The 27,350-nt window shown below is 43.8% G+C and overlaps 1 protein-coding gene across 1 annotated transcript in view; it reads right to left on the minus strand.

Annotated features, from left to right (window-relative positions):
* DCC (DCC netrin 1 receptor) overlaps positions 1–27,350 on the minus strand; it is a 602,068-nt gene that overhangs the window by 156,706 nt on the left and 418,012 nt on the right. The window contains exons 9-11 of the mRNA XM_062615397.1: positions 20,691–20,845; positions 1,454–1,602; positions 76–214 (exon numbers count right to left, since the gene is read on the minus strand). Of these exons, the coding sequence (XP_062471381.1) occupies positions 76–214; positions 1,454–1,602; positions 20,691–20,845 (443 nt within the window). The remainder of the gene's footprint in view (positions 1–75; positions 215–1,453; positions 1,603–20,690; positions 20,846–27,350) is intronic.

Genomic DNA, 27,350 nt, shown 5'->3' on the forward strand with positions numbered 1-27,350 from the left:
AAGATATAGTGGCAAAAGAAGAAGTCTGATAATTGCAACCAACAGACACAACCTGCCCCCTCTATCCCCACTCACCATCCGAAAGCGTGGTGACCGTCACATCCTCAGTGGAGACGCCGGGGCCGTAGCGGTTGTAGGCGAGGAAGCGTAGGGTGTACTCGGTGAACTTCTTCAGCCCCTCCAGCCGGTACGAGAGCCCATCCACTTCCACGTGCTAGCACACAGAGACAATAAACCAAGGGGAAACGTGTCAGCCAGCGCTGCAGCCATGCCAGGGGATGAGAGGATTAGAGGTGAGCTTTTCACTCTTTGACAAGTAGAGTGAAATCCTCATTTAAGTGGATATAAAAGGCAATTTGTAACAGAGTGGCTCGTTACAGCTCGGTTCTCGGCACTCATCCGCAGTCCTGCCCACAGCTTTGGCACGGAGGGGAATTTTGCACCTAATTGTTGTGTTTAGTTACATAGGATGCAGGAGAAAAGTTTCTTTTTTTTTTTAGTTAAGCCCGTTGTTGTTACTCCATGGGTACATGATAGGGAAAGAGGAAAATAAACACAGAGTCAAATGGGAATTTCGGAGCAAAGGAGGAGTAAAATAAAGCAAGCACAGGAAAAGTGGGGATGGTATAAAAGTTCCCGTAGGAATACTGGAGCATGTGCCACAAGACTGCTGATGCCTGTGATTATCATGTGCTATCAGGCCAGAAAAAAGACATCTCCACTTTCTTCCCTGCTGTACTTTTTGCTAACAACCTTTCAAGGCCATACTCTACCCATCACCTCCACTGCTAGCTCCGCAGCAGCTCATCTCCACTGCTACTGCTGCATTCCTATCATTAAATGGCCGGTGGGAAGTGTCTGAGCGTTTCTCAGAAAGCCAGGTTGCTTGTTTGCCCCTCAAAACCATGTGGTCATGGCGGAGTTAAGAGTGCAATTAAGCGCACATCAACAGCAATTTTTACTGTAAGCATCTGCCAATCTGGAGAGAAAACACGTAATTTCTAGCCTGGATTCATATTATTTTACCCTCCCACTAGAAGGATGTTGCAAGCAGCAACTAAAAATCTATATTCTACAAAGACCACATGTACAAACTGCTGTCAATGCGGTGATGGTTCTGCACAATGTACAGGGGGAGTCTAAGGGGTCTTTAAATGCTCTTCAGCATTATTCTGAAATTTCAGTGTAAAACTGAGGGATGATTGATATATAACAGGGTGCCTCTTCTGCCTTCTGAACCCATTTTATGCTGGTGGATATTTTTATTTTGCTTGATTTGCTCTTTTATCACTGCTCCGTGCAAAGTTTACCTACCATGGAGTATCTATCTGTAAAACCTCTTGCTCTGAGTCCTTCTAAAGACCTGCAGGTGCCAACACCAAACATCTCCTTTTCACAGATATCTCCTCTTCCTTTTCACAGTGGGAGAAGAACCACTCTGGTCATTGCTCACCTGCTCTCTTCCCGTCGCTGTCTCTGTACAGAAGAGTCTGTAGCCTTGGACGGGGCCATTGGCATAGGCAGGAGGATCCCAGGAGACGAGAATCGAGGTTGGTGAGGTAGACACAGCCCGCAGGTTTTCCACCGGCCCGGGAACTTGCACTGCACAGAAAGGAAAGGGCAGTGTGAAAACCCCATTCCCACATCACCCACCACTGCCCCTGGACCCCAGTGCGTGGCAAGAGCCAGCCCAGGATGCACCTCCAGGGGTGCCAACAAGAGCAAATCTTCAGCCCCTCAGAAAATCCAGACAGGACGCAAAAGGGACCCATGGAAAACCCATGGATAAACCCATGGAAAATACAGTGCAAAAAGACTTGTTGCAGATTTAGCAGCATGAACACATCAAATTGATTCTGTGAAATACTGAAAAAGGCTTGTTCCAGCTATGCTACAACTCGGTGCCTTTGGCTCAGAGGATGAACTTCATCTTTAAATTGAATTTCTGGGAACTAATTGGCACAGATACCTAAAACACTCAATAGATGCATTTATTTTATGGTAGTAGGAAACCAGAAACTTGCAAACCTGATCCTCCAAGACCAGCTGTAGCAAAGAACTGCCATTAGAGAAGCTCACAGGCAAACACCAACACATACAATCATCTCATAAACACACCAACTGAGAGCTTAAAGTGCCTTTCCAGTTGGCTATGTGTATTTCTGTCTGTCCTGGGTTCAGCAGTAGCAGTCATTTTTCCCTTGGTAGCTGGTGCAGTGCAGTGTTTTGACTTTCAGCTCGGGAAGAGAGCTGATAACAAGCGATGTTTTGGTTTGGCCAAGGACTTTGTGAGCCTCATGCTCTGCCAGGGAGGAAGGGAAGCCAGGAGGAAGCAGAGACAGGACACCTGACCCAAACTGACCAAAGAGGTATTCCATACCACAGCACGTCATGCCCAGGATGTAACTGGGAGTGAGCCGGAAGGGCTGGGAGACTGCGGGGTTGGAGGAGGTATCGGTTGGTGCTTGGTCGGGCTGGGGGGGGCGAGTTATCGGTCGGCTGGTGGTGAGATGATGTATTCTCTTCCCTTGTTATTTCCTTTATCATTATTATCATTGGTGGTAGCAGTAGTGATTTGTGTTATACCTTAGTTACTAAACTGTTCTTATCTCAACCCGTGGGAGTCGCATTCTTTTCGATTCTCCTCTCCGTCCCTCCGAGAGCAGGGGGAGGGCAAGAAAGGGGGGGGGAAGTGAGCGAACGAATTACCTGACTGGGTTTAAACCACGACACTGTCCCAGCTCTGTATGTACCAGCTTGGTGCTATTAAATTATAAATTGATCTGGTGCGCCGCAGCAGGGTTTGGTTTCTTTTAGCAAGCAATTGTCTTCAAGATCCCTCTGTTAGCTTTTACTTAGCATATTTGCTCATGTTGTGCACATGAAGTTGTTTGCGCTATCTGTTTAAACTTCTTTATGCGTTGCTCACTATTTTAGCTGCCTGAGTGATCACAGATGATGGCTGAGATGAAGCGTTAAGGGCAGACTCCTTGGCATGCTCTAATGAGCAAGGGAGCTCACAAAGGCTAGGCTCTAGGCTGGTATCACCACATCTAGCAAAATTGCTCCTGCAAGGCCCCAGAAATCTGAGAGCATGATGGGTTGGGTCAGAAGACATCCTAGAGCTCTTCACATCAAGCCCTGATGACTGGGCTGATCTTGAAGCTGACTTGCTTTGCGTAGGGGCTGGACCATCATCTGCAACCCCTAACTTGCCCTCAAAAGTTTGGCCTCACTAGCCAAAAGCTTCAACATTAATATGTAATCCCAGTTCTGCTCTTAAGTAATATTCTTGTGTTTGCAAGGTGCCCAGCACTTACAGAAACTGAAGGGCTGTAACAAGCTCATCTTACAAACCAAATAACATCAACAGAGGTGCCAAAGTATCCCATCCTTGAAACTATTACCTGGTTTGATTAGTTCTGAAAACAGAGAGGCTTGCAATAGTGTGAGCCTTCAGTAGAGATCATTTGAAATGTGAAATTTAGATCGGCCTTCACACTAGGTCATGCTGCTGGGTGAATAAGCGCTTAACTCCTCAAATGGCAACACAAACCAATCACAGAATCACAGAACAGCAGTATGGGTTGGGTTGTAAGGGACCTTAAAGCTCATCCAGTTCCAATCCCCTGCCATGGGCAGGGACACCTTCCACTAGAGCAGCTTGCTCCAAGCCCCCGTGTCCACCCTGGCCTTGAACACTGCCAGGGATGGGGCATTTCCATTATTTATTATTATGAAATAAATCCTTTATTTGGTTTATTTGGTAAAACAACCCCTGATAAGTGCTCAGGGAGCTATTCTAGGTCACCTATTGTTATAACAGTCACAGAATTGCTAGGGTGGGAAGGGACATCTGGAGACCATGTAGTCCAAATCCCCTGCCAACGACTGTGTCTTAGAATGCACCAATTTCAGCCTGGATGCAAATTATCACACATCAGCCACATCACACTTTGGATGTCAGCTTGAATCACTTATGAAAACAAAAGAGCTAAAAAAACCCTTAATAAACTCCTGCAACTACCAGCGTTATTTCCCCACAAAATCACTCCCTGCATGTTTCAGCTGGACCTAAACCCCATGACACCTGATGTTCGGAGATATGGCTATCTATAGCTAGTCTGTGCCTCCATCTTGAACCTGAGCAAAACTGGAAGAGAAAAAATGAGTAACTGTGGCAAATTTAAAAGTCAAGGAGAAAATCTTCATCACCAAATATACCTTTCCACTTCCCATAAGGAGTGTCCTGTGGCATAAAACAAACTCACAAGCTGTTGCATGCATGGCAGATAACAGAATTACAGCTCCTCTGGAAGACATTTCTGCACAGTTACATCCCCATTACCAGGCTGTTTCACACTAACAGCTCTCTATTGCAAACTGTGTGTGGTGAGAAGCAGCAGCAGACCCCGCGCTCCTTGGATCCAGCCCTCTCCCGCAGGACATGGGTTGCAGGGCTGAGCATTGGAGAAAAGGGCCTAGACATGGTGTCAGCAACACACAGACACCGTTTGATCACAAGTGATTTCAGGTTTAGATGCAGTGTAGATACATTCAATATATTTTTCTTTCCTTTGCCCAGTTTCCCTTTTCATTCTATTTCAATACTTCTGACAGGCACTCTAATGTGCTTAAGGTCTCAGTATTTTCAGCACACACAAAGCATTTAATAATCTCTCCTGATCCTTTCTGTCAAATAATAATCTCATGAAAATTGGCATTAAGTTTTAAATCTTTCCCTAAAGTTTTCTTTTTCTAATAGCACGCAGGCCCTAGAACTGCGTTACATTCCATTAAAACAAGACATTAAATCACATTTCTTCTAAAGTCAGTCTTTTGCAACTAACATCATCCTTTCTCTAAGAAAAAAGGGTAAAGGAAAGAGGGCAGGCAGACGACTGATGCTTTTTCTCTTACTGGGGGCTCCACATAATGCTTCAATATATTCAAAGTCACCCTTCCCTCTGAGAATGCCCTTCCTCTCCCACAGAAGATTGGTTTGGCTCTTCAGACTGTTGCTGAAATAGAAGCTACAACAATTGCTTGCAAAGAGTTCGATGCTGCTCTCACAACTGCCAAGTCTGGGGTTATTTGGTGGAATCTCTCCTATTCAACAGCAGTAAAAGCAATCAGGTCCAAAGCCAGAAACGGTCGAATGCTTTGGGTATTTTTTTGAATCCAATACTGATTTTAGAAATACGCATGAACTTCTTTTCTGCTGTTGCTAATGTTAGCTGTCAGTGTGGCTGATCTTGTGTTACCAGGGTGAATAGCTGTATTCATGCTGTGCTGTAAGAGTATGCCTCACACTGCCCCAAAAGCCAATGTTCCTGGGGCTCAGAGGTCATGCTTACCATAGGCACCAGATATATACCTTGATCTTAGGTATACACTATTGCAGAAATGACTACTTGGGCTCCTAACATCCTCGTTGCTGAATGGTACTGTTGTTTCCAATCTAAGCTGGCCCAAGCCAAGAGGGTAATGTTATGTGTTGCTTTTAATCTTCCAGCAGTTCACAGATTCAACAGACCTTGAGCTATTTTGGAGCTCATCTGCCAGCAGTCCATATAACACCAACGAGGTCATGTGCAGCTGGCCATAGGTGAAGTGCCTCCAGACAACATCCACAACTCATTCCCTCTCTCCATCTTACAGAGCAGTGCTGCACATAGAATCATAAAATCACAGAACGTTTTTGGTTGGAAGGGAGCTTAAAGCTCCTCCAGCTCCAACCCCTGCCACGGGCAGGGACCCCTTCCACTGGAGCAGCTTGCTCCAAGCCCCTGTGTCCAACCTGGCCTTGAACAGTGCCAGGGATGGGGCAGCCACAGCTGCTCTGTGCACCCTGTGCACCCTCGCAGTAAATGTCCTCTGCTGGCTGCTGATGCACCACGGACACAGGGCAAGCTGGGAGCCTCCCACAGGAGAAGTGGCATTTGGATTCATACCTCCAGAGTGCGAGTTGAGGCAATGCAGCTTTGATTTTGGGGTCAGCAGACCCAGAGGAACTCAGAAGAGGGGTTCCACAGCTTGAAGAGGGCAATAGCTGCTGGGAAGACCTTGCTGCTTGTAGGGTATGAGGCCTTTAAGACCTCTAGAAATCCCACAGGTTTGATGTAGTGTAGGGGCAGAAAGGACAGGCATCTCTGTATGCCAGTAAAAGCATCTCGTCATGGAGAGACTCTGGTATTGACCCTGCTCACTTTCAGTTGCTTAAAGCCACATGTCCACAAAATCAACTGCTCTTTAAAACCTGCACGAACACAGTATCTACCCCTATGAGCTTCACTGTTCTCACACAGACATTTCCTCTTTGGTATCGTTTAGTCAGATTTCTGATAATAATAGCTAATAAGACATAAGCAAGACTGAAGTGCCTGAAATAGGGGTGTAGGCAACTACGTCAGAAATTGCTTGGCAACTGCCTAAACATGACAAGCATATCTCTCAAATCTGACATCTTTATCAGTTCCTGAAGCTCTCCCTTCGGCACCTCAGGCCACCCGGCCTGTGATGGTGGGAATCTGGCTCATACCAAAGCTCCAATGGAGGCCATGGGAAGGAGAACCTGAACTCCTTGAGCACAGCTCTGGCACGTAGAGTCACATCAAGCTGTATCACAAGGTAACGACCTTCTTTCAGAGCTATTGATGGGCTCCAGTCTTGGGCTGTAAGGTGTATTGATGCCAAATTATGTATGACAACCTGTGGACAAGAAGGCAGAGTCCTGAAGATGACTCTGAAGTCATCTTGAAGTTGAATGCCTGAAAATGAGGTGAAAAGATCACAGTCCTACTTGTTTTCTCCTTCTGGTCCCAGGGGTCTTGACGTTTATTGCCCCTAGTCCAAACCGATCTCCCACCTAATGGCCATGGGTCTCCTGGACCAAGTGTGCCATTTATGCTCTGAATCCTTTCAAGTACAAGAAAACATTAAACTTTCCCAGGAGAGAGGGTGTACCAGCACCATGCTTTTATAAGGAAAATAAAACCACTTATCTCAACCCAATTCTTTTAAAGGAATACGCCTGTTAAACTTGAGTTAGGCTTCCTTGGTCTCCAGCTCTGTGTCAGGCTAGCAATCTCCATCTGCTAAAAAAAAAGCTGCTTTTTAAAACATCTTTCCTGGTGATTCATTCTTCTCTATAATGAAATGCAATGATTAAAATGTTCTTGTTACTACATTTCACTTCGATTAAACAGCTGGTTCTGTGCTGATCTGCGCTGAAAACATTTATAACATAAAACATTTATGAAGCCACTTGCAGTTATTGATAATAGAGTGCATGCTTTGATTGTGCCTTTGATTTCTCCCCTCCTTTCTTTCTCTGTAGTTAACAGCTTTAACGATATTTCATTAAAATTTGGTTCAATGCTGCACAGAAAGATGCAACTCCAGAGAACAGTGTAATTATTAATTCAGCAAACCCTGCTTACCCACACTGGACACGCTCCGAAGACATAGGAGTTATTTGGCAGGACTGCCATGTATGCCTCCAGTGTTATCCAAAGGAGCTGGTGGTGAAGACAGCTTTTGGAAGTAGCTGTCATTTATGTTTTCACAGAGTCTTCTGGTTTTCATTAGTTTGCCCTCTAACTCTTCACGTGATGCTCAGCTGTGCACCACAGATGGATGCATGAATCTAGTAGTTGATTTGTTAAGGAATGTGGGACCAAGGGTAGTACCACCAAGCGATGCGATGGAGATGGCTCAGATCTGAACTCTACAGTGAAGGGAAAATGCCTCTTTGGGGCTGCCTGTACCAGAGGAGGTTTGGAAATGTGTCTTTGGAAATGTGAGAGGCAGGGGTCTGGGGAGAAAAGGGAGCTCAGGGGACAAGTACATCACCAGAGACCACAAATGGACCTGTGGTCCAAATCTGGAGCAAGAGACAAGATGGGAGTACGGTGTTACCTTCTTGTCCTGGGATGCAGTGACAAGATGACAGTGATCAGCAGGTCGAGGCAGGGGATTCTTGCCATCGACAAAGACACCCCCCCCCTGCAGTCCTGATCCAGCTCTGGGGCAGCAGCACAAGAGGGATGTGGAGCTGTTGGAGCGAGGCCAGAGGAGGCCATGGAGATGCTGCGAGGGCTGGAGCAGCTCTGCTCTGGAGCCAGGCTGAGAGAGCTGGGCTGGGGCAGCCTGGACAAGAGAAGGCTCCTGAAGGGGAGACCTGAGAGCAGCTCCAGTGCCTGAAGGGGCTGCAGGAAAGCTGGAGAGGGGCTTGGGACAAGGGATGTAGGGACAGGCCAAGGGGAATGGCTTTAACCTGCCCGAGGGGAGACTGAGATGAGCTCTTAGGCAGAAGCTCTTCCCTGTGAGGGTGCTGAGGCTCTGGCACAGGGTGCCCAGAGAAGCTGTGGCTGCCCCATCCCTGGCAGTGTTCAAGGCCAGGTTGGACACAGGGGCTTGGAGCAAGCTGCTCCAGTGGAAGGGGTCCCTGCCTGTGGCAGGGGTTGGAACTGGATGAGCTTTAAGGTCCCTTCCAACCTAAGCCATTCTATAATTCTGTGACACATGGGACTGGTTCAAAGCTTCACCAGCAGAGGTTTATACTGCACATGAGGAAGGAATTCATTATAGATAGTACGGTTAAAGCCTGGAACAGGCTTCTTGGGGAAGTGTTTGATGCCCCAAGCCTGTCAGTGCTCAAAAGCCATTTGAATAACACCCTTAACAACGTGCTTGTACTTCTGGTCAGCAACGAAGGGGCCAGGCAGTTGGTCTAGGTGATTGTTGGATGTTTCTTCCAACTGAAGATATTCCTGCCAAACAAGCCCTTGGCCAGAAATGTGCAGCAGAAACCGCTCAACACCTTCGCAGGCACCTCATTAATAGAGAAACTTTAAAAAGTACCTTCATCACTCACATTTTTGCTCCCATCCTTGTTTGGCCTGACATTTAAACAGTTGAGTATGTATCTCAGTGCACACTTCTAGGAGCTGAGCCGCTGTAACCATCCTGTCAGCCCGGACACTAAGCTCAGAAAGAGAACATTTATTTTTACACAGTGCTGACGGGCTGTATTTGTGGCAGGTAAGCCACAGGATTGCGGATGGAGGAGGGAGTCATTGTACTAGTTTGCACTGGGGAGAAGATCTCTCTGAGAATCAAAATTGATTAAGATTTCATTAATGTCAATAAGCTGTTTGAGAGCAAATACGGGGTGCAAACATGAGCACTGAAATAATACCATCAACAAAGACATATTCTGCAGTCAGTGAGATGAATTCAGTCGGAAAACAGGCTTTTGTTACAAAATCCATCTGCTTCTGGGTGTTGAAACATGCCCTGCATTTGTTTGAGGTCTGAAAAATGGAAGGAAAACCTCTCTGAATGGAAGGGCGTTTACAAGAACTGGAGGCCCTGCTATGCACTTAGGTGAAATGATAACATCCACAGAACTAAAAAGCAACTCTTATTGGCTTCAGCAGGGACAGAAATTCAACCTTTTATTCTGAGAAACAGTGCACAGAAACACAGGGTACAGCAATCCTGGCTCTGCTCCGACTTCCAGAGGGAGCTTGGATAAATAATTTAATGCTTTTATGCTTCAATTTCCTTCCCATAAAATGGCATAATAATATATCTCCTACCCATTCTTTATCTTACCTATTTATACTGCAAGATTTCTAGGGTAGGAAGAAAGGTCCAGATGAAACAAAGATGAATGCATTTCAGACAGAGCTGAAACAGACTTTCAATTCCTATATCCAAAGCTATTTTAGAGTCTCTTGGCAGCAGCTCATTCTATAGGACATCTTCCCTTCGACCTTCTCCTGGTGTGTATTACTGCGAAGGACCAGAGTGGTTGTGGCTGGGCACCTCATACCCTGCCAGCTCCTGGTGAGACAGGACTGGTGACTGCAGCACCCAGGCTCCGGATGGGAGCTCAGCAGATGGTTAATCAAACACCTCCATGAGCTTGTACGTTCCACAGATGCAACGGATATGAAAGGGGCCAATGGACCTACGTGAATTAAGTGATTTGTCAGTCCCCAGGAATAGTAGGCTGGAGTGCTTCCCTTGCTCAGCTACAGAGGTTTAACAGTCTGCTTCTGTCTCAGATCTCATCCCTCCCTTAAATTCGTGGAAATCACGGCACAAAAGGCCTCAAGCCTAATTGAGGTCTCTACACACAGCTGTCCTACAAATAAAACCTGTCTCTTTATAGAGGTAGCCTTGTTTCTGATCAAAAGGTTTCAGAAGGGATTTGTACCGCTATTCGATAAGATTTAGTGGCATTGGATCAGCTGGAGGCACTGAGCTGGTCACTTCCCTGTGCCCAAATCAGGCTTGGTGAACTTATTTCATTTCCAGCTCATTCCCGGTGCCACGATTGCCGATGTTCTAAGAAAGCTGAAGGGAGACAAATGCATCCCAGTAGTCTGCAGGTCAGCAGAGATTTCTGGATGAATCTCAGCAAAATGCCACGCCAGCGCTCCTGTCCAGAGGGACATCAGGCAGTGCCAAAGGTACCTGCCAAATCTAGCTGGTGAAACACTGTCCTGCATCTCACCAGCAGCGAGTGGAACTGACAACCATGCTGCTCGAGGACTGCGGCATCAAAACACTTCCTTGAGGGATGTAAGGATGGAGAAAATGGACACTGGTGTGAAAGAGCTTCCAACTGTGACATATCTCATACAGGTAGGGTGACATCTTCATCATTGTCAAGTGCCATAGAATCCCAGACTGGATTGGCTTGAAAAGGACCTTAAAGCTCATCCAGTTCCAATGGCCTTCCATGGGCAGGGACACCTTCCACTAGAGCAGCTTGCCCCAAGCCCCTGTGTCCAACCTGGCCTTGAACACTGCCAGGGATGGGGCAGCCACAGCTTCTCTGGGCACCCTGTGCCAGCGCCTCAGCACCCTCACAGGGAAGAGCTTCTGCCTTATCTCCAACCTGAACTTCCCCTGTTCCAGTTTGAACCCATCCCCCCTTGTCCTACCACTACAGTCCCTGATGAAGAGCCCCTCTCCAGCTTTTCTGCAGCCCCTTTAGGCACTGGAGCTGCTCTCAGGTCTCCCCTTCAGGAGCCTTCTCTTCTCCAGGCTGCCCCAGCCCAGCTCTCTCAGCCTGGCTCCAGAGCAGAGCTGCTCCAGCCCTCGCAGCATCTCCGTTGCATCTTCTGGACTCGTTCAAGCAGGTTCAGACTTACCCACGTCCCCAAACTGCCATCTCATCTGCGTGCAGGGTAAACCCTGCCACCGTGAAGGGTGCTGAAGATGGTCTGTCTGCCCTACACTGCTCCTGGATGAGGGGATCCAGTCACAGCCACTGCGCTTCTGCCTCTGCATCACTCTTTACGTCAAGGACCTATCAATATGGAGATTTCATGCAAATGGTGAAATTTCTTTATTTGCATACTTGATTAACATATGTTAATCTCTTCCCTTTTTTTTTCTTTTTTTTTTTTTTTTTTCTTTCAGATAAGAGTGGCTATAATTTTCTGTTCCTTCTTGTCAAGTCAGTCAAAGCAAAGTATTTTGCTCGCATAACGGTGCCTTTGCATCTCAGCAAACCTGGACCAGAATTAGATGTACTTCCAGCCACTGAAGCTTATTATTTACAAAAGCAATGATTAGGTGGCAAGCACTGACTTCGTCATATCAACCTCCTCCATGAGCCACTAAAAGGCAGGAGTGTGCGGCACAGGAAAACCTCCGAAACGGAAAATCCCTTTTCTCATTTAGAGCATTTGGAGTATTTTCACTGAAGTAGGTTATTTCTGGTAAACGTGGTCGTCACAGGCATCAAGACTTTTGGAAAAAAGGGTGACTTTTTTTTCTTAGCAAGAAAAATGAGGCAAAATAATACCATTACTGAAAAATCCATTAATTACATTTTCAAACAAAAATATTTATTTTCTAGAATTTTTGTTTTTTACTTGCAGCAACTTTGGCATAAGCTTTTCAAAATTTTTACATACTGGATGACAGAATAAAACACATTGTTTCACTAATTTAAAAAAAGAGGAAAGCAATTAAGAATTGTTTTTCCTGTACTTCAAAATACAAGAGCCTCCAGCACCACATTTTCCTGTGATCCCCAAAACCCTGGTCCTTTCCCTTAACTTTCTTTCCTCAACCTATATTTAAAAAGTCTGACGAAAAACCACAAAATAATTTTAAAGAAGCACAAAGAAAAAATTTTTAAGTATTAAAAAAACCCTCACTATTCTTTCACAAGCGAATTTCAAATTAATGACAGTGGGCAGAAGAGATCTGTTAAAAACAATTGGAAAAAAAGATTGTAATTTAGCACTATTTTAAACCCCTTGGAAATACCTGTAAGAGCCCTCACCAACCATCAGACTGCCAAGGCTCAGCAGACTGGGAGGAGAGGAGGTTCTTGCTATTCACCTTAACACTGCAGACTGCTGCTAGGTCAAAGGGTGTGCAAAAATCCCACCTCTGGTGAACCAGTACTTTTACAACATCCTGGTAAGATCATGTTTTGCTGCTGTTGTGAACCATGACTCTTTAGACGGTCCTGCATCATTACACATGTAACCCTTGAGACGTAAACAGCTGAACAAGTCTGGGACTAAGATTTGGACTTAGCTGCACTAAAGGTCCATCACGCGTTTAGAAAGCAAGAGGGTACACTCTTAACCTTGTGACTCAGCGAGGGGGTCTCCCTTACCTTTCTGCATCTTTGGTCTCTGTGTAACATAAGTCATTCTAAATCAATTCTAACTCCTTCACATGTTTCAGGAATTCCTATTAAAACTACCCTCGATAATACCTTTGATGGTGATTCTTTGAGTGACCCTCAGCCATCACGACAATATCCCAGGAGAGAAAGTCTTCTTGGTATGGTGACTGTGTCAGTAATCAGAAGGAAAACAACCCTTGAGGCCGTCACTGGTTCACATCATGTTCAATGCACCAGTAATTCTGTCCTAAGCGTGAAGCTATGGCGGTACCTACTCGAGAGTGCAATAATGACACTTCAGTGTACATCTGATATAAAATTCAGTGTATGTCAATACACATCTGATACAATACATATTCGTTGTTTACTGCATTTCTTCCTCTGCAGAAATCATAGCACAATCACAGGACACCAAGACTTATGAAAGTCTCATAAAGGGAATGCAAAGGCATTTGAATTCACTTTTAATTACAGTTATTTCATATAACAATGCAACTTTCTAATGAGACTTATACTTTTCAAAGGAGGCAGAAGAGCTGGTCAGAAAAAAAAAAAATAAACTAAATAAGACCTCCAAAAAAAAAAGATTTTGACTTCATTATTTCAGTTAATTAAGATGAATGATGAACAGCAAGCAATTTGTGATACTTTAAATTGAATCCAAGACAATTTGAAAAGGAATAATTTTATTTTCTGGGTTTGATTTGGTATTCACTTTAACTCATAGTGTACCAAGATGGTAACAAATGCTCCCACTTCTAATAACCCAAATCTGCCTTCACAGAAAAGAGAGGCTTGCATGATATCTTGAAAGGATTAAGATTCCAGTATGTCTTCACCATTGTGGCCATTTTAGTATCAAAGGGATGATGATATACAGGAACAGAGCAATTTGCTCAATGCCTTTGCATGACCCAGCTAGAACTTCAACTTCAGAGAGCTTCTGCAGCCAGCACTATGGCTCAGTTGGAATTGAATGAGTATTTCACCAGGTTTCCTTACAGCACGTGGCTCCAGGGGGGACAGAGTTGGGGCAGAAAGGCAACAGGTAGCATGGCCGTTGCAAGACTGAGGGTGGAAATACCCTCAGTGTCGGAGACTATTTCAAAAGTTGGAAAATTTTAGCAGAATAAATGTTTTTGCAAATCTGATCATCCTAAGATTTACAGAACAACTGAAGAACTGACCACATGCTCACCTGCTCCTATTTTTCCTGCTCTAAAAGGAAGGTCAGAATCAATCTGAACTCCAAAGAAGATGTGCGGAAGATTGTCTTCTCCTCCTTTGCTATATTTTTCTAAAGTCTCTAGGAAGCAGGATAGCATAAATAGAAATTTTTCTCTTATTTAAACCCTCCTTGTAAATGGCCTTTTACAAAACTCTTAATCAGCCTCCCCATGACACACAATGAACCACATCTTCATCAGGTAAGTGCAGATGGGATAACTGAATCTAACTTAAGGTACTGCATTTTGTTCCACAAGTAAAACTAGAAATTCAATGGGAATTGAAAGAGAAATAAAAGACTGAGAAAAAGACCACGGCAGTAAAGCTAGCCAGAATCTGAAGAATAAACCAACATGAGGTGACCTTTAATCTCAATTATCAATGCTAACAGCCTCTATTAACCAGACCTGACTCCAGTTTAAATGTATCTAAGAAGCAGAAGCTGGCCTGACTGCCCTGCAGCACATACAGACCCAGACACAGTGCAGCAGAGGTGTCTGGGCAGTGTGGGAGGTGGCAGCAGGGGCTGGCAGTTGGCTTTCCATAAGAAAACAGATCAGATTCCCCACAAAATGAAATGAATTTCTACTTCATTTGAAATTCAACCCGATGTAAATAAACACAAAAGAAGCAGAAGATAAAATTCATAATACAGATATGTGCAGGGCATCTGAATTCATATATTCCATTGCAGAAAGCAGCACTAATGACACTGGAGCCAGGGCAGGAGCATTACCTGGCCTGTGCTGTGGACATCACCAGGAAGCTAGAGCTAGACCTCATCCTGCTCCTGCATCGACCTTCTGCAAAGTGAAGATGCCTCCTGTAAGGGTGCTGAGGCGCTGGCACAGGGTGCCCAGAGAAGCTGTGGCTGCCCCATCCCTGGCAGTGTTCAAGGCCAGGTTGGACACAGGGGCTTGGAGCAAGCTGCTCCAGTGGAAGGGGTCCCTGCCCGTGGCCAGGGGTTGGAACTGGATGAGCTTTAAGGTCCCTTCCAACACAAACCAGTCTGGGATTCTATGAAGTTACTTACAAGAGCTGAGACTAAAGCAACTCTACTCTCTCAAGGAGAGAGATAAGAAGACAAAAAAAACACAAAACCCCAACAAAACAGCAGAGGGAAAAAAGTGGGTGAGAAACCAAAAACCAGGATTCTAAGACAGAGAGAACAAGACACCTCCACCTTTTCCTTCATGTCTACCCAACTTTTAGAAAGATACGTTTCATTTAAAGCAATTGAAAACCTCCTCCCCCCTACGATGCTCCACATAAATTACTCATAAAATTAAAGAACCATGCAGGAATGGCATAAAGTTACCCCAGGGTGTATTTTACTGAGCCACTATGGAAGAATACATACAAATGAGGAGGATATTAATGACTCCACAGAAAACATTTTTCAGTACTGCTTCACCCTTTCATCAAATGATAAGAAAAAAATCACTCTCAAGGCACTACACCGGAGATGCTTAGGTTTCTGCCCACCTCAGCTCTTTCATATATTCATAAATATATGAAATACATTAAATATATATATAAATGTAGAAATAACCCTGCACCCTGCAAAATGGACATTGCTCAAAAGCAAAGCAGCCAATTCATTACTCTGGGGACCTTTCTGTGCACACAAAATTTGGCAGGGTAAGAATGAAGACTCAGGCAGACATTTTATGAAATTTAAAATAATATCTTCAATGTTGTAAAAGGATTGTTGGGTGGGTGGATGGTTGGACGCATGGATGGAAGCATGGATGGATGGATGGATGGATGGATGGATGGCAGGACTGCCATGTCCTCTGTTCGTCACTTTGACAGCAGATGCAGGATGGGCTGCAGCAGGGAAGGCTGCTGATGGACTAGCTATAGGTCTGTTAAAAATTATTGATTTTTGTTACACCAGCACTTGATGAACAGGGAAATCCCTGTCATGAAGGATATTTTTCAAGCAGCTTGTACGAATGTTTACCTGGGCATGAGCAAGGAAAGAAAAAAAGTCATGGACCTAATTAATAATGAGAGTTGCAATGGCCCTGGAAAGATCATCAAGCTGAGCGAGTTGGGCTTGTTCAGCCTGGAGAAGAGAAGGCTCCTGAAGGGGAGACCTGAGAGCAGCTCCAGTGCCTGAAGGGGCTGCAGGAAAGCTGGAGAGGGGCTTGGGACAAGGGATGTAGGGACAGGCCAAGGGGAATGGCTTGAACCTGCCAGAGGGGAGACTGAGCTGAGCTCTTAGGCAGAAGCTCTTTGCTGTGAGGGTGCTGAGGCGCTGGCACAGGGTGCCCAGAGAAGCTGTGGCTGCCCCATCCCTGGTAGTGTTCAAGGGCAGGTTGGACACAGGGGCTTGGAGCAAGCTGCTCTAGTGCAAGGTGAGACCATTTAGCACCATTTATAGCATCAATATTATCATTGTGACTGAAACTGGTACCTAAAATAGCTGAGTAGGGTGCAAATGTGGCATTAGAGCTCTTTGAAACAGCATCCAGCGTTGGCGGGGTGCAGCCCTGCTTGAGGACCCTTACCAGCCCTGAGAAGTGAACAGTCTGGGACCATCTCTGAACTGGTGTCTAAAAGGGATTGGTCTGATAGAAGTCTTTAGAAAATTCAATTACTCCAGCACACGTTTACTCTGTAAACTTAACTTGCACAGATCAGCATATACGGAGCAGATTATTGTTTGAAAATGTTGTCATCTATGTGGGCTTTAAAGACATCTCTTTCTTTCCTTGCATTTTCATGTGAGATTTCATTGCATTAATTTTAATGGCCTTTTAATTTTCTGTGCGGGTTTGACATTTGTGTAAGAGATGTATGTCAAAAGAGATGGCTGTAGCAACTTTCTCTATGTCTTTTTAACATTTGCTGTGCAACAACTTCAAAGAATAGTGTCTCCACTGAAAAACCTGTAGGAAAAAAGAAAAAACGACACCTCACCATGAAACCAAAAACTTTAATAGCTCCTGGTGTGATTCCTCTAATGCAGTATTGATGGTACTTCTTGCTGCTAGTTGTTCTAGCAAGAAAACTCAGGTGCAGCCAGTGAGTGATAAGGAGAAAAAAAAAAAGGAAAAGAATAAAGTGACTGACTTCTGAGGTTAGATGTAGCATCCTCTAATGGGAATTGAAAGTGGCTACAAAAGCACCTAGGCAGGCATGGATCTCAGTGGCCGAAGTCACACAAGTCTCCCGTGCAAATAACATCACCTTCTAGCCACTGCAAAATGCCTCGCTCACTGCATAAATTCACCCCAAATCATAGAATCATAGAATAGTTAGGGTTGGAAAGGACCTTAAGATCATCAAGTTCCAACCCCCCTGCCACGGGCAGGGACACCTCACACTAAACCACGTCACCCAAGGCTCTGTCCAACCTGTCTTTGAACACTGCCAGGGATGGAGCATTCACAACTTCCTTGGGCAACCCATTCCAGTGCCTCACCATCCTCACAGTAAAGAATTTCTTCCTTATATCTAACCTAGACTTCTCCTGTTTAAGTCTGAACCGTCTATTTCTGTTTCAGAATTCCCATTTTCAGGATATTAGGATGGGAAGCACAGTTCCTCCCTGCTGCTCCCTCCCTCAGGGGGTCAGAGATTTGCTCCTCAGTGTAGTGCAGGAGGGGGTAGCCATATGGGGACACAGCTGGGCCTCTCTTAAGTAGGTGTAATACCAATTCCTTACCTCAGAAAGATACAGTAATTAATTATTCCTTATAAAGCTCTTAAAGATGGCTGGGTAGAAGTTGAGATGTCAGTGCACACTGCACTGACTTCACTGGAATGGCGATGATAAGATGAGACTTTATGAGGCTGAAGCGAGACTGTTATGTTGCTTTGGGGCACACAAACATGTCTTCCTATTCATCTTAACTATCATTCACCAACTAATACACACATCAGGGAGACATAGATCTATTAGGAAACTGGTTTTAATTCATGAGGGTTGTGAAAAGAGGTGAACTGGTCCCACAGCAGGAAACAGCTTTCAAAGCTAGGGTGGACAATTTCAATCCTCCTTGTTGAGTATAGAAGTTTTTTTTATTCTCTACTACCAAGCTGCTTTAACAGCATCTTGAGGAGCCAAAATAATAACTCACAAAGTCTCCACATGTGGTATGAAAAGATTAGACATAGCTTAAGCAGTCAGGGATTTAAATCTGGACTGATAATACTGTAGTGAAATTATATACCATAAAAGCAGAGAAAAAGGGGTCGTAGTTTACCAAAAAGAAAAAAAAAATAAAAAATGGAAGGAGGGGTTGTTAATCTGGGGACAAAAACCTTCATATAAATCCAGCCCATACATTCCAGATGATTATTTCAAAAAGCTGGAGCTTGTTCTGTTGATCTTTTAAACTGATTACCGAGCAAATGTATGCACTTTTAGAAACAGGCACTGACAGACATGAATTTCAGATGTCCTTTTTCATCAGCTTTTTCTTCTTTAACAATGCCAGATTGCATAATACTTCTGATACTTGCAAATAATGTGAAAATTCAATTTATGTGCAGCCATGTAATTTATTGTACAATAGTTACAGCATGTTCTAAAAGACAGCCACATAGAGGCTGACTGCCTCCCAGGACCAGCGAGAGTTGTTTCGAAATGATAACATAATTTGGTCAACAGTAAAAAAGCACAAAGAAAAATGGAATGCAATATTTTCTACATGCTCAAACTTGACACTTCAGAGAAATCTTGAAGTTATTAAATAGGAAAGATATTCCAAATGTCTATGCCACACATAAAACAGAGCTGGTAACTGTGGTGTGGAAGCTTCAGATGGTGTCAGCGGGGGGTAGCGGTGCCTGATTTTCATTGCGGCTTTGCCAGGGGGAAGGTATTTTCCTAATTGAAATGTTGTTTTGCTTGTGTAAATACATATACACAATATATAGAGAGACTGCAAACACACACAGAAATGTGTACACGCACATTTGTGAGTGTCTGTCTAAGCAGTGATAAATTGCTAACAGATAAATGATGCTAATGGTTACTCAATACCTTATTTTCAATAGGCTCAGATTCATAAGCTGGCTTTGAGAGGATCACAGAGTCACACAATACTTTGGGTTGACTTTAAAACTCATCTGGTTCCACAGGCCACCAGCAGGGACACCTTCCACTAGAGCAGGTTGTTTCAAGCCCTGTCCATCCTGGCCTTGAGCACTGCCACGGATGGGGCAGCCACAGCTTCCTTTTCAAGAATTATTTCCCCAAAAAGGGCTGGGGTACAACCTTGCTTCAGTAACTGCAAATAAAGGCAGGCATTGAAGACGTATCTAAAATTCAAGGCCATTGAGAGAAATAGAAATTCCTGTATCTTGGGTGATTTTTCAGTAACATCGCCACTCTTGGGGGTTTGGGAAGTGACAACAGGGAGTAAAATTCATGTTTTGTGATAAACAAAGCTAAAGACACAAAACCCACAGAATAATGTGAGTTGAAAGGTCCCTTTTCCGCTTGTTCACAGCACACCTTGCTGGGCCAGGTGATATCGCAGATGTTCTCACTAGCTGTAATAGACACCTTTCCTGGGGCTCAGACTAGCTGTAAAGGGAACAGAACAGTTCAAAAGCCACCTAAAGCTACCCCACAAGGCTTGCCTTATCACCACGTTTGCTTCCAAGTGCTTCTCCCTCTCCACCCCCGTGGAGAGCTATTCCCACCTCCTCTACCTCGCTCCCAGTGATTCACTTGCAGCAATGAATCAAGAAAACACATTTCAGGGTTTACAGCGCAGCTGTTATCTTCACACAACGAGGGGTTTTCAGACAAATATTGCCTTTCAGTAAATTTCTGAACATAGCAGGGTGTGACGATGTAAAACAGCTTCTGTGCTTTTGTGCAGTGTTAGTTTTCCCACCTTACTACAGAGGGTGAGTACATTCTGGCAGGGACTTCTTTGCCGAGCACAAAAGGAGCTCGGCATCGCACCATTTCCCCTACAGTTCACCAAAGCAGTCTAATGACCATCCGAATCATGCACAGCACCCATCCTGATGTTGATAACTAGATACCAATCCCATTTTCACTGTCTACTCTTCAGAATGATTCATTTTGCCGTGGAAAGGTTCCAAAATGTTTCGGTCCTCTCTCTACAACAGCCCTTCTTGGACCTTCTAAAGGAGAAAAACTGCAATAGGACAAACACAACCAGAAGGAATTTCTTTCTTTCTGGAGACTAGACATATGCAAATATGTACACTAAAATCAGACAGAGAAAAAGTGTTTACTGAAAGATTCCACCTGCTCCAAAGAAATAGAAAGCACACTTACTGTTAACATTAACTAATAGAAAAATGTTTGCTTTTAAACACTGATAAGCCAAAATGTTTTCTCCAGTAGAAAGTTTCTGTATCTTTCAGCAAGTTTGTCTATCACTTTTCTTTGTAAAAAAAAAGCAACTCCTTATGTATGTTTTGTGTTATCTTCCATCCAGTTTATCATATTTCTGTGTAGAAAACCAAAGTGTTATGTACTATAGCACTGCTTTTGGTATCACTCACGCTGTCGCGTAATAGAAGATGGGATGTGTGATCATCAAAGTCATGACACAAACAAGCAATACGCTGTTGTTAAGTTCTTGTAATAGCTGTAATAGTTGTCTTGCTCTGCAAGAACTATGACGAGCTGAAGAAAGGTTTTATTTACCGTGCATAAGGGCTGGGTCATGTTTTCTAAGATCAGCCCTATGAAAGCCTGAAACCGTTGCACTGTAAGTGCTGCAGGGCTGCAGCTCACCCCTCCAACTCTTGCTGCCACCCGCACCGAGACCCCAGTGCTGTGCACACTCACACTCTGGCTGCGTGGCGACCTTGATGGGCTGCGAGCTCTCTCCTGGTCCCCACTCGTTGTACGCCACCACTCGGAAGGTGTAGGTTTCCTCTGGTTTCAGGTTGCCCACAGTAAGTTGAAGTGTTCCAGGCTGAGAAGTGTTGACTGCCCGTTCCCTACAAAAAACAACCCCCCAAAACCACTTTAAACCACATTTGGATCTCAAAGCATTATTTATTTACACAGTTGGCAGCCTGAAAGGTACGATTGCTTATCAAACTTAATTTTGAAGCTTGTTTGTCTATAGGGTTTAGATATTTATTTTTACTTTAAAAAGCTTAATTGAAGTAATAGGGCCCACTGGGAACAATGCCAGCACTACAAAGACAACATGTATTTTAACACTTCGTAAAACATAGAGGTCCTTGGTTCTTTGCCTTTCTTAACAGAAGAACAAAGGAAAACTGATGAAGGAAATGGCTATTCAACAAAGGAACACATCTCTGATACAGGAGGTTAGATGCATATTGGACTCTAAGCATCCAGCTAATGAAAACTGTGTTTGGATTGTGCTGTAAATTGAGCCCTTGTTGGTGCTCCTGCTATAATTGTACCTGAAAAACCGCCATCACCCCCCCACTGTTTCACAGGCAAAGGGACCACATGGAATTTTTAATAAGGTGGGGTCACCACTCACCATTTCAGAGGTCTAAAATGAAAATCCATTAGTGGAGTTGCACTGTGCTCCCCACTGGCAAAACAAGCACCCAGGCAGTTCAGGAGCAGCTTTCTCCTGATATCATAGAATTACAGAATGGTTTAAGTTGGACGGGACCTTAAAGCTCACCCAGCTCCAGGTCCCTTCCACAGGCAGGGACACCTTCCACTAGAGCAGCTTGCTCCAAGCCCCTGTGTCCAACCTGGCCTTGAACACTGCCAGGGATGGGGCAGCCACAGCTTCTCTGGGCATCCTCACAGGAAAGAGCTTCTGCCTAAGAGCTCATCTCAGTCTCCCCCCTGGCAGGTTAAAGCTGTTGCCCCTCTTTCTATCCCATCTTCATAGCCTCCTCTGGACTCACTCTAATAGCATCATGTCCCTCTTGTTTTGAGGGCAATGCTGAAAGATGGTCAGGCACAAGTTGTGTAAACTTGACCATCAGCTGCTGGGAAAACTACATAGGGACTGCAGGTACCCCTTCTCTCGAGCAGTGACTGTGAGCCTGCCTGGTTCCCAGCACAAAATGTCTTTCAAGAATCACTCACTACAGCTCCCTATTGCTTGCATCAGCTGGGTTTCTATTTCTTCTAGCCCAACTTGGCCAGCAGTTTGCTATCACTGACCCATCACATGTAACGTGATTGAACCTCCTCCATCAACTGCTCCCAGTGATGAGTCCTGGTGTAACTGGCTGGTGGTGGTCTCCAGAGCAAAGGTACAGCCCGGACACTGGGAGATGGCAGCTCCCTGACCAGGGAGTCATACAAGACATCATCCCGTGATCACGGAAAGAGCCATGTCATTTTTCCTGGCAGCATAATCACCCAGAGCTAAAGGGTTATCTGCATCCTTGCACTGGCTTCTCTACCCAGCGCAAGCAAAACTTGTCCCTGTTCATGCTGCTCAGGAGAACAACAACTGGAGAGAACCACACAGAGTCATTAACATGGGATTATCTGGGAAAAACACAATCTCTAAACAGTAAAGTAGGGCTTAAATTGAATGAAATCACAGTCATTTCACGGACAATCTGCAAACAGAAGTAGGTAAAATTGCTTTTGTAACTGATTTATTATGGGTGGCATGCTTCCCTCCTCTCCTTTACTGGAAGACCTCTGCAAAGATAACAACATGGAAAAAAAAAAAAAAGAAGATAGACTTTGCTGCAGAAAAAAAAGTCATTTAAGACCGAATCAACTAATTGACAAACTTTGTGTAGCGCTGCTGTGGTTCTCCGGGCTGCAATAGGCATAGCAGCAATTCAAGGAATTAGATTATTGCTCTTTTGGGGAATGTTTCCTCAAAATTAAATTCCTCAAACCAGAGAATGGTCCTGTCCTCAAAGAGCCAGGCTCCACCTTTGCTCCAGCCCTCCAAGGAGGGACTGAGCAAAGCATGGGTGCACGTTTGCTGGTGATGAAAGGTTGGATCATCCCTGGGCAGAAACAACAGGAGTCTCATGCCTCTATTCCAGCACAAAGGTTTTCTGTTGCACTCGATAACTCAGACCTGTGGATGGCTGCTGCTCCCTGATGAGAACACTGGCAGACAGAGCCTTTGCTCTTTCTAACTGTGCAAGCTGAGCTGTGCTTGACCAACTTGGCTAATTTTATTCTCTTGCCTCTTATCTCTGCTTTCTACTTTCAAGCTGTAGAAGCAGGACTCCAGCTGCATTGAAAATGGCTCCAATATATTTGTAACCCACAGAACGACTGAAAGCAGCGGTACTGCAGGGGGGTCAGATGGCCCCTAACATCTGAACTGAACAGCACTGATATTTTCCTGAAGTCTTTAAGATGCAGGAAACCACAGCAGTAAGAGAGAAACCCAGATATGCTCAGTGTCCTCCTACCTGGACAATGGGATTGTCAGTAAATGTATCTCATTGTATACATCTTTTTGTTAACAGCAAGGAAGCAAAAAGACCACTTTTCGATCCCAAAAAAGCAGGAAAGCAGCAAGAGAGGGAAAAGGATGATGTGATAAAAGAAAACTCCAGTCAGGTCTCTGCTTTGATACTTCTCTGTGACAGCGGTACTGGTGGATATATATATATATATATATATGCAAGTCCGGAAAGGTGGAATGTTTTGCAGCATTCTTTCAGTAAGTCTTTTCCCATTATCTAGTAAGAAAAAAAACCCAAACAACCCCATACACATACCCAGTGCCCTCAGCACTCACACTGCTGTTGAGTGACTTCCTGAGAGGAAACAAACCTTCATTTAAGACTAACGGCGCTGAACCAGCATGACTCTCTCACCTTGTGTAGCTTGGGATGTAGGTGTGAAGTGTGATGATGAGGAATGAAATTCTGGCATAGCCCATTTTGTATCTGATGATGAGTTTCAAGAGCAGTGGAAAAATATCCAGCCCCTGCCACAGAGGCACAAAGAGACCCAGGGTTGCTGTTCCTCACCTCAGACCTGCGTTCGCTGCGTCACATCCCAGCTTTGGATGCAGAAACATACAAAGAAGAGTTTTGACTGAACTCTAATGCACTAATTTTCAAAAGTATCAGCAGATTCAGTGTTCATCTTCCATGGGATTTCAATGATGTTGCTAAAGTCCATGTCCCAGGACACTTCTATGTGCGAACCAGGAGCTGTAAAACCACCCATGTCCATCAGAGCTCTCAAGGTGGTGAACCCAAGAATCTCATCATCTGCAGTAATGGGCCAGTGCATTCCTAGATAAATGCAAGTCCAAGTAAAACGCTGCTGCTCCCAACAGCAGCTCACACAGGATGACAGTGGCTGGAGGTGTCTGCAGCACGCTCCATCTCATAGTGTTCACACATCACTTCCAAGGCTAATTAGCTTGAGTACAACCCTGTGTTCTGGTGATTTGACAGTTTCCAGTTTGGGAGCAACACTGAACAGCAGAAGCTTGGGGCTGCCCCCAGGCATGATGAAAAATCAGAGCAAGAAGTTCTGCATTCTTGGCCAGCCAGTGTGTTCCCTTCATGCCCCTCTGTAAAACACTGAGCAAATGAAAACTTTACATGTTCTACTTCCTATAGTTTGGGTTTTCAAGCTATACAATCTAAAGCATCATCCAAATACAACAGTGCCTATAGGGCAATGAAGGATATTGTAACTTAGAATGTAAGAAAAGGCTGTATAAAGAAGAAGTTCCAGATTTTCCTAAGACTGAATAATCATCAAGCACACACCCCAGGACTGAGACCAAGAGGAATAAAGCAGAAGAAAAGGCTGAGGTTTCCCTCTGGGCAGGCTGAGATGCAAGAAGAGCCAGCAGCCCAGTCAGCCCCATCTCATAACCTGGCAGCAGCCAAATAACAGACACTGAAAGAAATAAGTGAACCAGGACAGAAGTGCCTTGTTATTCTCCTGGCACAGGACAGAAATACCTGGTTATTCCCCTGGCATGTTACTGCTGCTCACAGGGTTTTGATATTTTGGCACCCAGGTGATAAAAGACAGCCAAATGGGTCCATCACCTTCAAACTGTCAAACCTCCTCTAACTCCTCTGTTTCTGTGATATCCTGTGGCAATGTATTTATGTCGTGAGAAATAATGATTCCTTTTGTTTAAACGGGCTGCCTGCCAATGTCAAAGCTGGCAGTGATATCTTCTGTGACACCATGGGCCCTCCAGCTAGCAAAGAGAAAAAAACCCTTCTGAATGTAACACCTATTTTATGAAGACAAGTGTAAGGTTATCCAAAGCACATCATATGGATGTGGCTGCCTTTATCCCAGCAGCTTGTCCCGCTGACATGCGCTTGGGCTGAAGTTAGGTGAGATGAGCACCCAAAAGTCCATCATCTGCTTCTGCTTGCCAGCGAGGGGTTAATGCACTACAGATGCTACAGAAATGCAGGAATAATCTAAAAAGCACCAAACATCCTTGAATTGGTCACCTTTGTATTTGGGGTTTTCTTTTTAAAACCCATCTAGACGATAAATTACAGGCTAAAAATAAAAGACCTTGACTAAAGTCATCCACTTTCTTGTAGAATGGAGGCCTCGACATGTAATTTCCAGTGAGTGAAGATCATGTTACATTACAGTATCAGCATGTAAAAAAAGTTAATTACAGTTCCCATACATCTCTTAGGTGTGTAACAAATGCTTTTATAATGTTTCAAACACCTAATTAGTTACTTCAAGTAAGACAAGTCATGTTCGTGCTCCTTGCTGTGAAATGAATGCTATTAAAATGGATGAACTTTTACTACCCTGAGTTCTTTTTTTTATGTCCCATTATCACTCTTCCCCAAAATAACATAAAGTCCTTGATTATATTAAGTAAACCTCAAAACTAATGTAAATATATCATCTGGGAATGATATTTTAGCACTTCAGCTGAATTCGGAAGATAGACCTTAATCAAATATAAGGCTTGGTATTCAATTAAGCAGTCCCTTGATTCATTTCTTCAGTCTGCAATATGTAGGAATTTGAACTGGGAGATCTATTAGCTTGTTGTGACTATTGATGCATTTATTATTTCGTTGATGAAAACAAGTTCTAGAGAATGTTTATCTGAAAATAAAACTGGTCCCAATCTTGCAAGAGAGTGCTTGATCAAAGCAGTTTATGTTCAGCTGCAATGCTGATTTCCAGGGTAATTTTATTATCTTTTTTTTTTTTCTCCCTTTTATGTTCTGAGCATTTAATTTCATTTATTGGAAAAAATGGTTGCCAACAGTCAGTTAAAAAAGGCTAGCTGCAAACCAGAACCAGCTATTTAAGCCAACTTGACATTTCAAAGGTTGCAGTCAAAAACTGAACAGTATTTTGTGGATTTGTGTCTCATCTAAAATGCTAAACAGAAAAATATCACCACATAAATATTTATCATTCTTTAGAAACAAATACAGTGATATTTTATTGCAAATTAAATTTTAAATTTTATGTACATTGATGTAAATTCTCACTGGGAAAGCAGAATTCGTGTAAAAATATGCACAGGTAATTGAATGTGTCTTGATATTACCTTTGAGGAGTTATTTTTTGGTTTAGAGATGGATGAAGAGCAAATCAGGAAAAATAAACAATGTGGTGACTAGTACACTACCAGATAAATATCAAATGCCTGAGTGAATCAATGCTTGCTCAATGAGAAGCCAACCAGCAGAGACGGATGAGAAGAGGGAACAAACATCGAGGCCAAGAGCAAATCTCAACATCGAAAGCAGATCAAAATTTGAACCTCCCTGTGGATTTAAATGTTGAATCTGGCACATTTTGCAAATGTTTAGAATGAAATAAGAGAAAAAAACCTGTTCCAAATCAGTTTGCAACTAAAGTTAGGAAACACCCGGATACAAATGCTGTTGGTTTAGAAGGGGCTTAAGGATGGAGACAGATCAAGCGCTTTCCACCTGAAGACCAGATTTAGCTAAAAAAAATGCAATATAATTATTTACAATTAAAGTTTCAACAGCTTGTGTATGTCAGAGATGCTGGAGATGAAGCACCATCTCCACCTTCCCAACACCAAAGGACAGTGCCATGCCCAAGATCTCACCATCTGGGCAGCATCCCAGCGGAAAATGGGAAATAAATCAAAAAGGCAGAGATTTACCCATTAAAGCAGTAAATTCTGTATTTATAATCTTTTGAATGACCTTATTACTTGCATACAAAATGGTGGTTTTTTTTCCTAGTGAGCTTATAACATCAAACAAAACCTAAACTCCTTTGTCTTCTGGAACACTTCTTTAGCAAGGCAGGATTGATTTTATGGTTTTCATGTGTGTGTGTACATGTCTATACCTTGGAGAGTGATATGCTCTGAAATGCATGAATTATATTCTGCTATTTTATATTCTTCCATATTTTAACAGAAAATAAGCACAATCAGATGTATACTAAGAGTTACATATCTACTGGCAGATCCTATCCATGAAATCTTCCATTTCTGAGGGATCTCAGTTTTAAATCAACCGTCTGCTACTATCAGCAGATGGTATAGAATATCCTAATTTTAAA

This window comes from Pezoporus occidentalis, unplaced genomic scaffold (genome assembly GCF_034315485.1).
Source record: "Pezoporus occidentalis ecotype Australia unplaced genomic scaffold, CSIRO_AGI_Poc_V1 ctg180, whole genome shotgun sequence".
In the NCBI taxonomy this organism is placed as follows: Eukaryota; Metazoa; Chordata; class Aves; order Psittaciformes; family Psittacidae; genus Pezoporus; species Pezoporus occidentalis.